General features: G+C 39.4%; 1 protein-coding gene across 7 annotated transcripts in view; it reads right to left on the bottom strand.

Moving 5' to 3' along the window:
* Nucleotides 1-14,011, bottom strand: part of LOC100924545 (mucin-16) — a 169,033-nt gene that overhangs the window by 78,992 nt on the left and 76,030 nt on the right. For all 7 annotated transcript variants that reach the window (XM_031948281.1, XM_031948282.1, XM_031948279.1 and 4 more), the window contains 14 exons: nucleotides 13,625-13,657; nucleotides 13,283-13,348; nucleotides 11,583-11,704; nucleotides 11,403-11,470; nucleotides 10,806-10,978; nucleotides 9,569-9,607; nucleotides 9,243-9,311; nucleotides 6,213-6,340; nucleotides 5,994-6,061; nucleotides 4,566-4,738; nucleotides 4,021-4,056; nucleotides 3,536-3,604; nucleotides 1,412-1,536; nucleotides 1,191-1,258 (listed from right to left, as the gene is read on the bottom strand). In XM_031948281.1, the coding sequence (XP_031804141.1) occupies nucleotides 1,191-1,258; nucleotides 1,412-1,536; nucleotides 3,536-3,604; nucleotides 4,021-4,056; nucleotides 4,566-4,738; nucleotides 5,994-6,061; nucleotides 6,213-6,340; nucleotides 9,243-9,311; nucleotides 9,569-9,607; nucleotides 10,806-10,978; nucleotides 11,403-11,470; nucleotides 11,583-11,704; nucleotides 13,283-13,348; nucleotides 13,625-13,657 (1,237 nt within the window). The remainder of the gene's footprint in view (nucleotides 1-1,190; nucleotides 1,259-1,411; nucleotides 1,537-3,535; nucleotides 3,605-4,020; nucleotides 4,057-4,565; nucleotides 4,739-5,993; nucleotides 6,062-6,212; nucleotides 6,341-9,242; nucleotides 9,312-9,568; nucleotides 9,608-10,805; nucleotides 10,979-11,402; nucleotides 11,471-11,582; nucleotides 11,705-13,282; nucleotides 13,349-13,624; nucleotides 13,658-14,011) is intronic.

The following is a 14,011-nucleotide window of genomic DNA, read 5'->3' as shown; positions in this document are numbered from 1 at the left end:
GTGTGAGCTCTTTGAGCATAGAAACTGCCCTGCTTTTTCTATTCATATCCTCAGAGCTTAGATCTGTGTTTGGCACATAGTAGGCCCTTAGATGCTTTTTTTTTTTCATTCATTCACCTATTCCTTCTTATCCTTCTTTACTCCTTTCATGTGTTACCCCCAAAACACTGATACTTCCTCCTCCCTCTCCCAAGGTTTTAGTCCTCTTGGCTGATGATCTTATAATTTCCTATTAGCTCACTTATTATCTCTATAATACCTTTCTCTATATGTGGGCCCTGATTACTTCAAATAATGAATCCCATCAAGTACTTGCATGATTCAAATTTTCATTTCATGTTTCCATTGAGCTGGAACCAATGGCCATATTTTATATATAATTACAACTTCCTAATAGTCAATTCTTGAATAGTGTTACCATTCTTTGATATTATTATTCACCTAAGAGTATAACAATGATCTTTAGATCTACATATCCAGCCCTGATGTCTTTCCAGAGCTTTGGTCCTGTATGGTCATCTGCCTGTCTTCCCTCATTTCTCTGGTCATTTACCTACCATGCTCTCTCTCCAAATTGTTTTTTTATTTACTTATTATAGATCTAAACCTAGAAGGAACCTTTTGAGCCCAAATCCTTTATTTTACAGATGGGGAAAACAAAAACCCAACAAGAATAAGGTGACTTGCAGAGCTGGAATTGCAGAAAGCTTTCCAACTTTACCAAATATAAGTGTGGTATCCTTCTCACATAATGTGACCTTTTTGGAGAAAAAGGGACTATTTTTCATTTTATATGGCCAGAACCTACTAGAGTGCCTTGCCCACATTGAGCACTTAATAGCTGTCTCTTGAATGAATGAATAAAGAGGAAGAACATGCATGGCCCCACACCTTGGTTTAGATAACAAATCTGCCATGGAGTCCCTATGAAACTACTAGACACAACCTTTCTGGGTCCAGTGTCCTCAATTTGTTGGACAAGATTATTTACTTAAATTCATGCTTACTCTTAAACCTTGTGGTCTGGAGCTAGAAAAGGGGATTACTCCAATAGGTCAGTTGTGAATAGGGTTGTAGAAATCCCATCAAGGAAACGGAGGCAGAAGGTGGTGATCTTACATAAAAAGAAGGGTCCATTAAAGGACGTTGCTCCCTCCCAACCTTACACCATTATCTCTTGGGGTTCTCACCTCAACAAAGTCAGCTTGCATCCGGAATAACTGGATCCAAGGCTGCTATTCTCAAAAAAGGGGTTGAGCTGGAAAAGAAAAGAAAAGGGGAATAAGCTAGCTGGGGGCTGGAGCCAAGGGCTGAAGAACCACCAAAGCTTCTCGACCAGTGCAGTGACCTTGCAAATTAAAGAGGCCAGCATAGGTGGAGAAAAGAAGGAGCAATAAGCAAGGACTCTCACCAGGTGCTGCAGAATACGCTCAGTGGAGTTGAATTTGCTGGAATTTATTTTCCCCATGGCTTCTGTGTAGAGCAGGTTGGTGATGGTGAAGTTCATGGTGAAAGCTTCCAGGATAGACCCCACAGCTGAGGGGGAGAGGAGACCAAAAACCATTCATGACTAAGCCTTTTACCCATAGGTCGACAGAAACTGGAAGACACACCTTCCTTATTTCACCCTCCTGGCTTCCTTTGTTTCAAATGCCATACTTGGTCACCTCCTGTTTTTAGTACCCTCCAATTCATTTGTGCATATTTTGTATTTCCTTATGTACGTTGTTTCCCTCCATGGAATGGAAGCTCCTCAAGAGTAGGATCTCTGCAGTCCCAGCACTTAGGACAGTCCTAGTGCAGAGTAGGAAATTCATAAATGCTTGCCAATTAGCTTACACATGTAAGCTTCACTTAAGAAGTTTCTGAAGCACTTTCCTCCTAACAGTTCTTTTCAAGGCATTTTGCCTTCATTTTATAGATGAAAAAATTGAGATTAGTCAGAGAGGATTTAGGCGATACCTGTGTGCCAGGCCACATAGATGGTAAGTGCCAGAGAGAGGAATTGAACATTAGTTAATCGATTCTCATCTGGCTCAAAGTCCAATATTCTTCTCTTCCCTGTACCTCAGACACCTACTAACTGTGTGACCCTAGGGCAAGTCACTTAACTCTGTTTACTTCAGTATTCTTATCTGCTGGAGAAGGCAATGGCAAACCACTCTAGTATTTTTACCAAGAATACCCTAAATGGGGTCGTGAAGAGTTGGACGTAACAACAACGACAAAATAATAATAGCTCCTGAATCCCAGGGAAGTTGTGAGGAAAACACTTAGTATTACTGCCTGGGACATAGAAGGAACTTAATAAATACTTATTTTTTACCCCCAACACTCCTTATTCCCTTCTGCACCACATTGCTTTTCAAGCCTGACCCGAGATGATCACTTGATTCAATAAACAGAAAACTGGGTCCAAGGTAGGCACAAAGTCTACAAGTCAGCAGCCTAAAGATGACCATCTTCTTCATATCAGTGATGATAATAGCATTTATTAACACTTTGGTTTGCAAAGTGCTTTACAAATTTTAACTATTTTCAATCAATCAATAAAAATTTATTAAGCCACATACACTAAGCTAGGCACTGTAAGAGGTGTTGAAAATATAGATAAAAATAAAACATCCCTTTCCTCAAGTAGCTTGCATTCTATCAGAGGAGATTATACCCTGAGTCCTTATGGACTCAGTCAAAATTTGCCCTAGAAAAGAAAAAGAACAATTTCCACATATCTTATAAAATAAATCCTCCCTTCTGCTTTTAAAGCTCTTCACAAATGCTATTCACCTCCAGAAAGAAAGCTGATGAATTCTGAGTACAGATTGGCGCATATATTGTTTTTCATTTTTTTATTTTTCTTGCTTTCACACACACACACATACACATACACCATGGATAATGTGGAAATATGTTTCACATTACTTTATATGTATAATAAGTATCATATTTCTTGCCTTTTCAATGGCTGGAGAGGGGAGATTTGGAACAGAACATAAAAATGTTTTAAATTTTAAAAAAGCTCTTTACAACCTGGCCTCAACTCACCTTCTCAGATCATTTGCATGTTATTCTCCCTCCTGCATTTTATGATTTGGTCAATCTGTCTTCTCTCTTTTCCTCCTAAATAATATTCTATTTCCAATCCCCATGCCTTTGCACTAATTGCCCCTTATGCCTGGAATACCCTCCCCTTTACCTCATAGAACCCCTTTCTCCTGTCAAGATTTAACTCGAGATCCTACCTTCTACAGGAAACCTTTCTTGATTCCCCTTCTCAACTTAGAAATTCTTCCCCCATCCTTAATTACCTTGTATTTACTTGCATTTATTCTGTGTTTACTTATCTCTGTAGTTGTTGTCTCCCTTGTTAGAATATAGGGTCCTTGTAAGAAGATCTCATTTCATTCTTTGTTAAATCTGGCATCTATAAGTATCCCTCTCCTGTCCTCTCCCATTTCCTGCTTCATATCCTTGGGGACATGAAGATCAACTAAACCTTTCCAAGGGAGGAAGTAAAGTATCAGTCAATTCCTACCTGTGCTGCCAGAGGACAATGATGATTGAGCAGGAGGCATGGTCTGAGAGAGTATAGTTATTGAAGCAGCTGAGGATTAAAAATTATTAGTAAAAATCATTGGCCAACATTGTTGAACAAAGGCTGTAGGAGAGAGGTACAAGTTTCTCTGAAATGCTGGGAAATCCCTCTATGTACTAGAGTTATACTGAGTCTGACTTCAATCCTGAATAAGGAGGAGACAGGGACGACCTGCTTCCCAAGCTCACTGGGTTTTGAAGAATTTAAATATTTTGGATAACAAATAAAATATAAGCAAATGAGCAAAGAAAATCTAAACATTGGTCACATCTAATAATATATGTCTCATTCTGCCCCCCAGCCTACTTTTGCTCCTCTGTTCTATACCCATCCCAAAAAAGTCTTTTTTTTAAAGTTGGGAGAAAGAACTGTCTTTTCTCTGTGGTGTCCCAGAAAATGTATAAATCAAGACATCAATAACTTACTGCTTGTTGAGGCGACTGGAATCTGGTGGTTATAACCTAGAGTAGAGGTAGGGGGAAAGAGGAAGAAGAGGAGGGAAGGGGAGAATAGAAAAAAGAAAAAGAGAGAAAGGAGAGAAAAGAAGAAACAAGAGGGAGGAAAGGAAGGAGGAGAGAGGAGGGAGGGGAAAAAGAGAGCACACATGAAGCATTGAGAAGGGCGACCCAGTCTAGACAAAGGGTTAGGGGAGGAATGGAGAAAAGGTGGTCTGGGGCCCATAGGCCTGACAAAATGATGCTTCACCATTTGAGAGGGAGGTATTCATGCAGCTCAACCTGGGAATCCAATAAAACTATCTGCACTCTTTTGATCTCTAGATCTCAAGGAGTAAGCTCCTATGTCTACATAGTCCATTACCACCTTGAAGGCAAGTGCTCTCAGGAGGGATAGGGAAATCCATAATGGGAAAAGAGGCCCAAAAGAAATGGAAAATTTGGGGACTGGTGGATTGCGGAAAGGACCCAAATTGAAGAAATGGAGGTATGTGTCCTTGAGTGGGGCTGCTCACCATCAAGGTAGAGACTGTCCTTGTCCAGAGTATAGGGACCCAGCTTGGTGATGCCATGGGTCTGATTGCTCAGCTCCCAGTAAACCTTCTCTCTGTCCAGGACGGGGGTGAAAGGGTCTTCCATATAAGCACAAACGATATCCACTCCTGTTTCTGTCCTGTTCTTCATAGATCTGGAAATTAATGATTTAAATCAGAAGTGTCAAAAACACAGTCCTTCTCAAGTGTGGTTTGAACTAGATTAAAATCAATTCCTCTTTATTAATTTGTGTTTTAACTAAATATATTGTATATAAAAATAAATTAAATATTTGTGTATTTATTTGTGTTTATATTTCATACATGTTTATACATGTGTGCATATATAAACACACATGGTTTTCTGAATGTGGGCCATATATTTATGGCCTACATGGATTCCAATGTGCAATTGAATGGCCCCTGTTTCTATCTGAATTTGGTACCACAGATATAGTAAGTAAAAATTAGTCATTCAGGGAACAGGCACTCTTAAGAGGAGTTTGGGCAAAGGTTTGGAAAGGATCATGGATTTATAGTTGAGAAGGACAATCAAATGCAATCCTCTCTTTTTACATGTGAAAAAACTCAGGCTAAGATAGGTTATGTGACTTGCTTGGGGATCCATAGCAGATAAGTATCTGAGAGAAAATCTGAACTCAGGTCTTCCACTATCCATTCTATCCACCACACTAGAGTTGGTAGTGCTCTGAAAATTCATTCATTACTGTGCTTACAAATGTACATGGAGTCTGCTTGTTTTCATTAATTTCCTGATGCAACAGGAAGAACATTGGCTTTAAAAATCAAAGGCTCCTCAGACACTTAATACTTCCTAGTTGTGTGACCCTGGGCAAGTCACTTAACTCCAATTGCCTCAGCAAAATAAATAATGAAAATAAAAGGATCTGTGTTCACATTCTGGATTTGACATCTATCTTGTGATGTTGGTTAAGTCTTTGTAGTCACTTTGGGCCTCAGTTTTTTTTTATCATCTGTAAATGAAAGGAATGAAGCAGATAATCTCTAAAAACTCGATCAGCTTTCAAGCTATAATCCTATAATTCTGGAGAAAGTCAATGTTGATGGATTCTAATTAATCATTTACTATGCATCCATTGTGTGCCAGGCTCTTTGCTGGGCATATGTTAGTCCCTTTATATAGGGTTACAAAGAAAAAACAAAAATAGCTCCAACTTTGTCTTTAGAAAAATTAAGGGGAAAGGAGTTTTTTCTCCACCTGGGATTGGGTGGAAGGAGTCCAGAGTATCTCTAGTGGTTTGCCGATAGGGAGAGTTTATCCATTGCAGTTTGTGAATGAAGGAGCAGAAGAGTTAGGCTGGAGTTAATCTGAGTCAGGTGGGAATGCTGGTCCCTGCTATTTGAATCAGTGGCTCCCAAGACTCTTACCTCAGCAAGGCCAGACTGCATCCAGAATAGCGAGAGCCAAGGCTGCTCTTTTTAAACCGGGAATTGAGCTGGAAACAGAAGGGAAAAGGGACACTGCTGAGTACCTGGATAGATCATCCTCCTGGATAGATCATCCTCCCGGATGAGGAAGACAGAGAGGGGGCAGAGGGGGCAGAGGGGACAGAGAGGGGGCAGAGGGGGACTGGAGGGGAGTCTCACCAGGTGCTGCAGGACATTCTCAGTGGAGTTGAATTTGCTGGAGTCCCTTTGACTCATGTCTTCTGTATAGAACAGGTTGGTGATGGTGAAGTTGAGTGTGAAAATCTTCAGAGGGGAGATCCCTGTGGCTGTATATAAGGAAGAATCTCAGAAATGTTATTTTAGCTAATGAAATACTATTATGCAATAAGGAAATGATGAACAGGCAGATTTCAGAAAAACCTGAAAGACTTTTATGAATGGATACAAAGTGAAATGAACAGAACCAGGACAACATTGTACACAGAAACAGCAACATTGTCTGAGTCTCAGAAATGTTATTCTATTTAATAAAATACTAATGAAGAATCTGCAAGACTTTAATGAACGGATACAAAATGAAATGATCAGAACCAGGATAACATTGTACACAGTAACAGCAACATTGTATAATGAGGAAACATTGTGTAATGTATCAACTAATATAAGAACACACAATATCCAGCTCTTCTCAGCACAAGACAGTTAGAAAGGACTCATGGTGGGAAATGGCATCCACATCTAACAAAAGAGCATCCAATTCAAACCATACTGTTTTCACTTCATTTTTTTTTTCATAATTTTTTCTCCTTTAGGTCTGGTTTCTCCTTTCACAACTATGGCCAATATGGAAATGTGTTTTATATAATTGCAAATATATAACCTGCATCACATTGCTTGTAATTTTAGGAAGAGGAGAAAAGGAGAGAGGGAGCAATATTTGGAACTCGAAATCTTGTAAAAATGAATGCTAAGAATTGTCTCTACATTTAATTAGCAAAAAGTAAAATACTATTTAAAAAAAGAAAATGTTATCCAAATAAGATAAGGGGTTTTGTAAACCTTAAAGTATTATATAAAGGTAATTGTCATCATTATTAATAACATCATCATCATCATTATTATCACCGTGCTATTCCTTCCTTAAAAGAATGAAACTTTAAGGAGACATCTAAGCCTGAATGCTTCCCCCTGGCAGTATAAAGAACTGATAGATTTGGAGTCAGAAGACCTTAATTCAAATCCTGGCCCCGCCATGTCCCACCTTTTTTATGTTAAACCTCAATTCCTCACATGTAAAATGAGGGGGGTGACCCAGCTTCTAAGGTAAGAACTTATTCTTAGACAAAAATTATTGGAAAAACTAAAAATTATCTAGCAGAAACTAGGTATTCACTAACATTTCACATGACAAATCAAAATAAACTCCAAATGGGTACATGATTTAGATATAAAAGGTGATATTGTAAAAACAAAATTAGATTAAAATGGGAAAATTACATTTTAGATCTATGAAGAAGGTAACAGCTCATTATCACCAAGGGTCAGAAGAAGATGATGTCAAGATAAAGTGGGAAAAAATATTGGTTGCAAGTTCTTCTGATAAAGAGTTTCATTTCCAAAGTTTATAAGGAATTAATTCAAATTTATTAAAATAAAAACAATCCTCCAATTGATAAAACATCAAAGGATATAATCATGTAGCTATTTAAGGAAGAAACCTAAGTTAATATGTGTGTGAAGAAATTGTCTAAATCAAAAATGCTTTGAGAAATGAAAATTAAAATAACTGAGTTTCTACCTTAAATCCATCAGATTGGCAAAGTTGGTTAAAAAAAAAAAAAGGAAAATGAGAAATGTTGATAATAGGGAAAGTGGCCCATGAATGCACTGTTGTTAGAACTGTGAATTGGTCTCGCTATTAAGAAAGTAATTTAGAACAATGCCTCTAAAGTTATCAAACTGTGTATACCTTTAACTGAACAATATCACTACAAGGTTTATATCCCAAAGAAAAAGAACTAGATGTACAAAAAATTTATAGTATCACTTTTAGAGGTGACAAAGAATGGAAAATGAGGGGATAGTCATCAGTTGGGGAATGGCTGAATAATTTTTGGTAATGAGTGTGATGGATGGAATACTGTTGTACTAAGAAACAATGAAAGTGGTGATTTCAGAAAAATCTGAGGAGATTTGTGTGAGCTTATTTGGAGAAGGCACCAGAATAATTTATACAACTTTATATAATAAATGATACAATATCATCATCAAGACAAACAACTTAAGACAGATTTTAAAACTTTGATCAGTGCAATGACCAATTAGGATTCCAGAGGACTAATGAGGAAACATGCTACCTTTGTAGAGAGAAGTAATGGATTCAGGGTGCACAATGGGACATATATTTTTTGGACATACTTAATGAGGGATTTTTTTTTCTGTATGATGTCTGTTTCTTTTTTTGTAAATAGCATTTTTCCAATTACGTGTAAAGATAGTTTTCAACAGTTTTTATATGATTTTGAGTTCCAAATCTTTATCCCTCCCCTTTTGCCTCACTCCCTTCTCCAAGACAGCAAGCAATCTGTTATAGGTTATACATATGTAATCATGTTAAAGATATTTTTATATTAGTCAGGTTGTGAAAGAAGAAATAAAACAAATGGAAAACACACACAGTGACAACAGTATGCTTCTATTTACTTTAAAACTCCATAATTCTTTCTCTAAATGTGGATAGGATTTTCCATTGTGAGTCTTTAGGAGTTGTCTTGAATCATTGTATTGCTGAGGAAAAACTAAGTCTATCATAGTTGATCATCACTTAATCTTGCTGTTATTGTATACAATGTTCTCTTGGCTCTACTTCACTCAGCATCACTTCATGTAAATCTTTCCAAGTTTTTCTGAAATTTTCCTGACTATACATAGTTCTTAAAAGTATTTTTCCCTTTTCAACTGAGGGAGGGGGGAGGTAGAAGATATATATCTATATCTATATCTACATACACACATACATATCTATATATCTATCTATATAGATAGATATATAGATATGTATGTGTGTATGTATTTAATTGGAAAAATTAAATTTTAAAATGAGTAAATAGGACTAGATATTCACATCTAGCTCTAAATCTGTGTTGCTATGGTTCTATAGCTTCTTGGCTTTCAATTTCATAACCAAATGCAGCAAAACTTGCCAGAGTAAAAATTGATGGTCTTTACCTGTGCTGGTGATGGGTAATGATGATAAAGTCAAAGAGGGAGTTGAAGTGATGGTTTTTATCACAGGAGCTGAGAAGGAACATCAGGAATTAAAACTACAAATTAAATGCCATGGTAACGTTACAGGGAGGGACTATGAGATACAGGGAAAACTTTCTCTGCTTAACATGATCATGTGGTGGAGATTGAACTATGGGAAATGGGGAACTGGGTCTTTGAGGGGCCTTTTTCTTTATTTAGCAGCCCTTTCTTATCTTCTCCTTTCTAGGACATTGGGGGTACAGGGTCAGAATGGACAAACTGTTTGATAGGTTAAAAATACTCACAGATTGTAGAAGAGAGGGGGTCTGTCTGATGGTTATAACCTGTAGAGAGAGAAAATAGCCATAGATGGAGGTACTAGGGGGTTAGGAAAGAAACAGAAGAAAAAGAAGATATTGCTATAATCTGGTAGTTAGGAAATTGGACTTCAAATTTGGCCTCAGATGCTTACTAGCTATGGAACTCTGGGCACATCACTTTACTTCTGTCATCCTCAGTTTCCTCATATGCAAAATGGAGTTTTATAACATCAGCTATTTCCAATGGTTGTTGCAAGGATCAAATGAAATAATATTTATTATGCACTTGACATTATTACAACTAGAAGGGACATAAGAGATAATCAAATCTAAGTCTAATGTCCTTTTCAGAAGAAAGACTTGGAATACTGGGGGGGGGGGGGAGATCTGTGTCTAAGAGAGAGCACTCTCAACTCAGAAGCCCTATTGTCCATCTTTGTTTCTTGGCCTGTAAGATCCTAGTGTCCTCTTACCAAATAAATCCACAAGTATTTATTCCTTGACTCTAGACAGACAAAGGAGAATAAGACAATCCCAGCTCTCAAGGACCTTGCATTCTATTGGGGGATGTGTTTATGTAACATAGATCCAAAGTAATTTGAGGGATAGGTGTTGGCAGGTGGGGGTATCAGAAAAGGCCCCCACATAAAAAGTGGCCTGTGAGTTGAGCTCTGAAGGAAACTAAGGATTCTAAGAGGCAGAGGTGAGGGGGGAATTAAAGGTATCATAAGCATGGAGGACAGCCTTTGCAAAGGCATGTAATGGCAATAAAATATTATGCATAGAAATAATAAAAAGTCAGTTAACAAGCCAGGGATTGATGTATCACAAGACTGAAAAGGTAGGAACACCAGACTTAGAATGAGGAATAGTCATCTTGAGTCCAAATCCAGCCTCAGACATTTATTAGCTGTGTGATCCTGGGTAAGTGACTTAACCCTGCCTGCCTCAGTTTCCTGTGTAAAATGAACTGGGAAAGGAAATGACAAACTACTCCAGTATTTTTGTCAAGGTAATTTCAAATAGGGTCATGAAGAGATAGACATAACTAAAATAACTGAATACAACAAAATACTTAATGAGCAAGTAATATCAACAAGGACAGATAAGGCCCTAGATTCGGGCCAAATACCCATAGGAATAGTGATTTTTTTTTGTGCCACTTATAGAAATATGACCAAGTCAGAAAGATCAGGTACATTTCCTGAACCAGGCTTCTCACCATTGAGATAGAGACTGTCCTTGTCCAAGATGTAAGGTCCCAGCTTGGTGATTCCCTGGGTCTGATTGTTCAGCTCCCAGTAAACCTTTTCTCTATCTAGCCCAGGACTGGCAGGGTCTCTCTGATACCCACAAATGGCATCCACTCTAGTTGCTGTCCTGTTCTTCACAGGCCTGGAAAGGGAAACATGATAGTGAGTCTGAATCACTATGCAAATGAAATCACTTGGTAAATGAAAGTTAAGTTCCTCTAATAATGGGTCCTTCTTGTTCTGAAAACGGCTTGATGTCTATGCTTTGGATGTGCATGGGGGTCTGTTTTACCTGTTTCCTAGTTCCTAGTCCTGCTGTGAAATGTTCCAATCTCTTCTTTGGGAAGGCTCTCCCTTTATGTGGAAAAGGATGGGAAGTAGGACAAGGGCATTTCTAATATCTACTTGCAGAGAGCAGTAGAGACTCCCTGGCTTGGGAGATCAAGGAAGAGCTACTGGGGAAAAGGGAAGGTAGATAGGGGGAAAGGGAGAAGGAAAAGGTGGGATTTCCTTTGACTTAGTTAAGCAAGCTGGGCCCTTTCCTCTACCCCCAACCAGGCTCTCACCCCAGCAAGGTCAGCTTGCATCCGGAATAGCCCAAGCCAAGGCTAGTCTTCTTAAACACAAGGCCGAGCTGGAAAAGAGAGGCAAGGCAGAGTGAGCACCACCTGGGCCTGGAGCCCCTGGATAATGAAGGGAAAATAAAAGAATCTGATGAACAGGAGAGGGAAGGCAGGGAGCCTCACCAGGCGCTGCAGGATCCTCTCGGTAAAGTTGAATTTGCTGGAGCCCTTCTGTTCCATATCTTCCGTGTAGAACAAGTTAGTGATGGTGAAGTTCAAGGTAAACAGCTCCAGGAGGGTTCCATCTGCAAAAGTCCCACCCATTCATAGCTTAGTCTCCAGCACAGTGTCTCTCACTACACTATCATCAGCTATCAGGGGTCCAATTATTTCTACCAAATATGCACACCTCTGGCTTCTCTCTCTTGAGCTCTAATGCCATGTCACCAATTGCCCAATGGACATTTTGAACTGGACACCCCGAACAGGATTCATTATCTTTCCCAAAAAAACCTTCCTAATGCTAAGATACCCACCCATCCTCTCAGTCTTCTAGGCTCACAATCCAAGGTATCATACTCGACTCCTCATTCTCCCAGACATCTTGTAAGTTGACAAGTGATACCTGCCCAACATCTGGTTGCATCTCTCCCTTTTATCTCCATTGACAAAGTTACTACTCTGGTTCAAGCCCTCATCACATCTTACCCAGACAATAACTTCCTAACTGGTCCGTCAGTCAGCTAGCATTTATTAAGGACCTATTATGTGCCAGATAATACAAAAAACTACAAAAAGAGGTAAAAAAAATTCTCTGCTCTTTTCATACTCTCCTTAGCCAGGGGGACAAATTACAAATAACTATAGCCCATGACTGGCACAGCATAGCAACTACTATATAAATGCTAGCTATTGTTGTTGTTGTTGTTGTTATTGTTGTTGTTGTTGTTGTTATTATTATGACAAGGTAGCACAATGGATGGAGCACTGGGCCTAAAGTCAAGGAGATTCATATTCCTGAGTTCAAATCAGATTCCAGACACTCACTAAGGCCTGTATTACTCTGGACAATTCACTTAACTCCGTTTACCTTAGTTTCCTCATTTGTAAAATGAGCTAGAGAAGGCAATGCTAAACCACTACATTATCTTTGCTAAGAAAATCACAAGCAGGGCTATGGGAGTTGGACACAACCAAAGTAACTGAACAACAGAAGTATCTGTATGGCCATAGGGAAAGAACTTTCCTTGTCCAAGATAAAAAACAGATATCCTGCCTATCCAAGCCTCTGTTCTCTACGCAGAATCACCTGAAGTCTCCAATTTTGGACTTGCCCATCATATTGACCAGTTGGAAGTGTGAGATCATATTCCAATCAGCCAGCAGAGGGATCATCAGTAGGTGAAGTGGGAAAGTCTTCCAAACATTGTGGAAGGTGGGGCAAAGGCACCAAGGAGGGGGATGAAATGTCAGTTTTGGGGAGCCCAAGTAGGATTATCAAGCTGAAACATATTCTGATTCAGTAGAAATGTGCAAAAGACAGGACATTTCTCCACATGGTGGAAAGGGGAATGCCCAGAGGTGGTTCATAGACCCCAAACATTCAGCATCCTTGCTTTTCTTTTTTTGAAGCAATTGAGGTTAAGTGACTTGCCCAGCACCACACCCCTAGTAAGTGTCTGAGGTCAGATTTGAATGAAGGTCCTCCTAATTCCAGGGCCTATGGTCTACTCATTGAGTCACGCACCTGTCCCCCTTGTCTTCCTGATACACTAGTGGGTATATCTCTCTCATCCCTTTCTTGCCTCTGCCCCTCCAGAGCCCCCTCCTTAAAGAAATCAAAATTTCAAGTAAAGGAAGTCGAGATTTCAAATGGTTCCTACCTGTGGGTTTGGAGAATGATGATGGAGCAAGAGATGTGACTGGGGAGAATGTGGTTATTGAAGGAACTGGGGACAAAATCATTATGAATGAAAACCATCAATCATCATTGGAAAATAAAGGGAACATTACAAGGGTCTCTGGGATACTGTAGAAATCTCTTTTGTTAAGTGGCCAGTCCCTTATTCTGATTCTCAGTTCTGAGCTAAAGGGATTGGGGGAAGGAGAAACTTTCTTCCCTTGGCCCACCTTCAGTCCTTTGTCCTTTCTTCCCTCCTCCCAAAGTACAGTTTCCTTCTATCTGTGGTCCCAGAAATAGGGAGAATCAAGTACTGAATACTTACTGCTTGTGGTTGGAGTCTGTTTATTATTATAACCTGTAGAGGGGAGAACAAGAAAAAGAAAGAAAACAGGAAAACACAGGAGAGGAAGAGAAGAGGGGAGGGGAGAAGAAGAGGGAAGGGGAAGAGATAGGGGGAGAGAAGAAGAGGGGAGGGGAAGGGATAGGGGGAAAGGAGAAGAGGGGAGGGGGAGAAAAGGACAGCAGAGGAGAGAAGAGAAAAGGAGGAGGGGGAAGGGAGAGGAGGGGAAGGGAGAGGAGAAGAGAGAGGGAGTACAGAGGGGAGAAAGGAGAGAGAAGGGAAGGAATGGAAGGGAGGATAAAGAGGAGAGAAAGAAAGGGAGAAGGGAGGGGAAGGGGAGGAGGAATTAATGAGAACATTCAAAGATAT

This window comes from Sarcophilus harrisii, chromosome 1, assembly GCF_902635505.1.
Source record: "Sarcophilus harrisii chromosome 1, mSarHar1.11, whole genome shotgun sequence".
NCBI lineage: Eukaryota > Metazoa > Chordata > Mammalia > Dasyuromorphia > Dasyuridae > Sarcophilus > Sarcophilus harrisii.
Note: the sequence above shows the minus strand (reverse complement) of the source record. Positions and strands in the feature narration are given on the sequence as shown.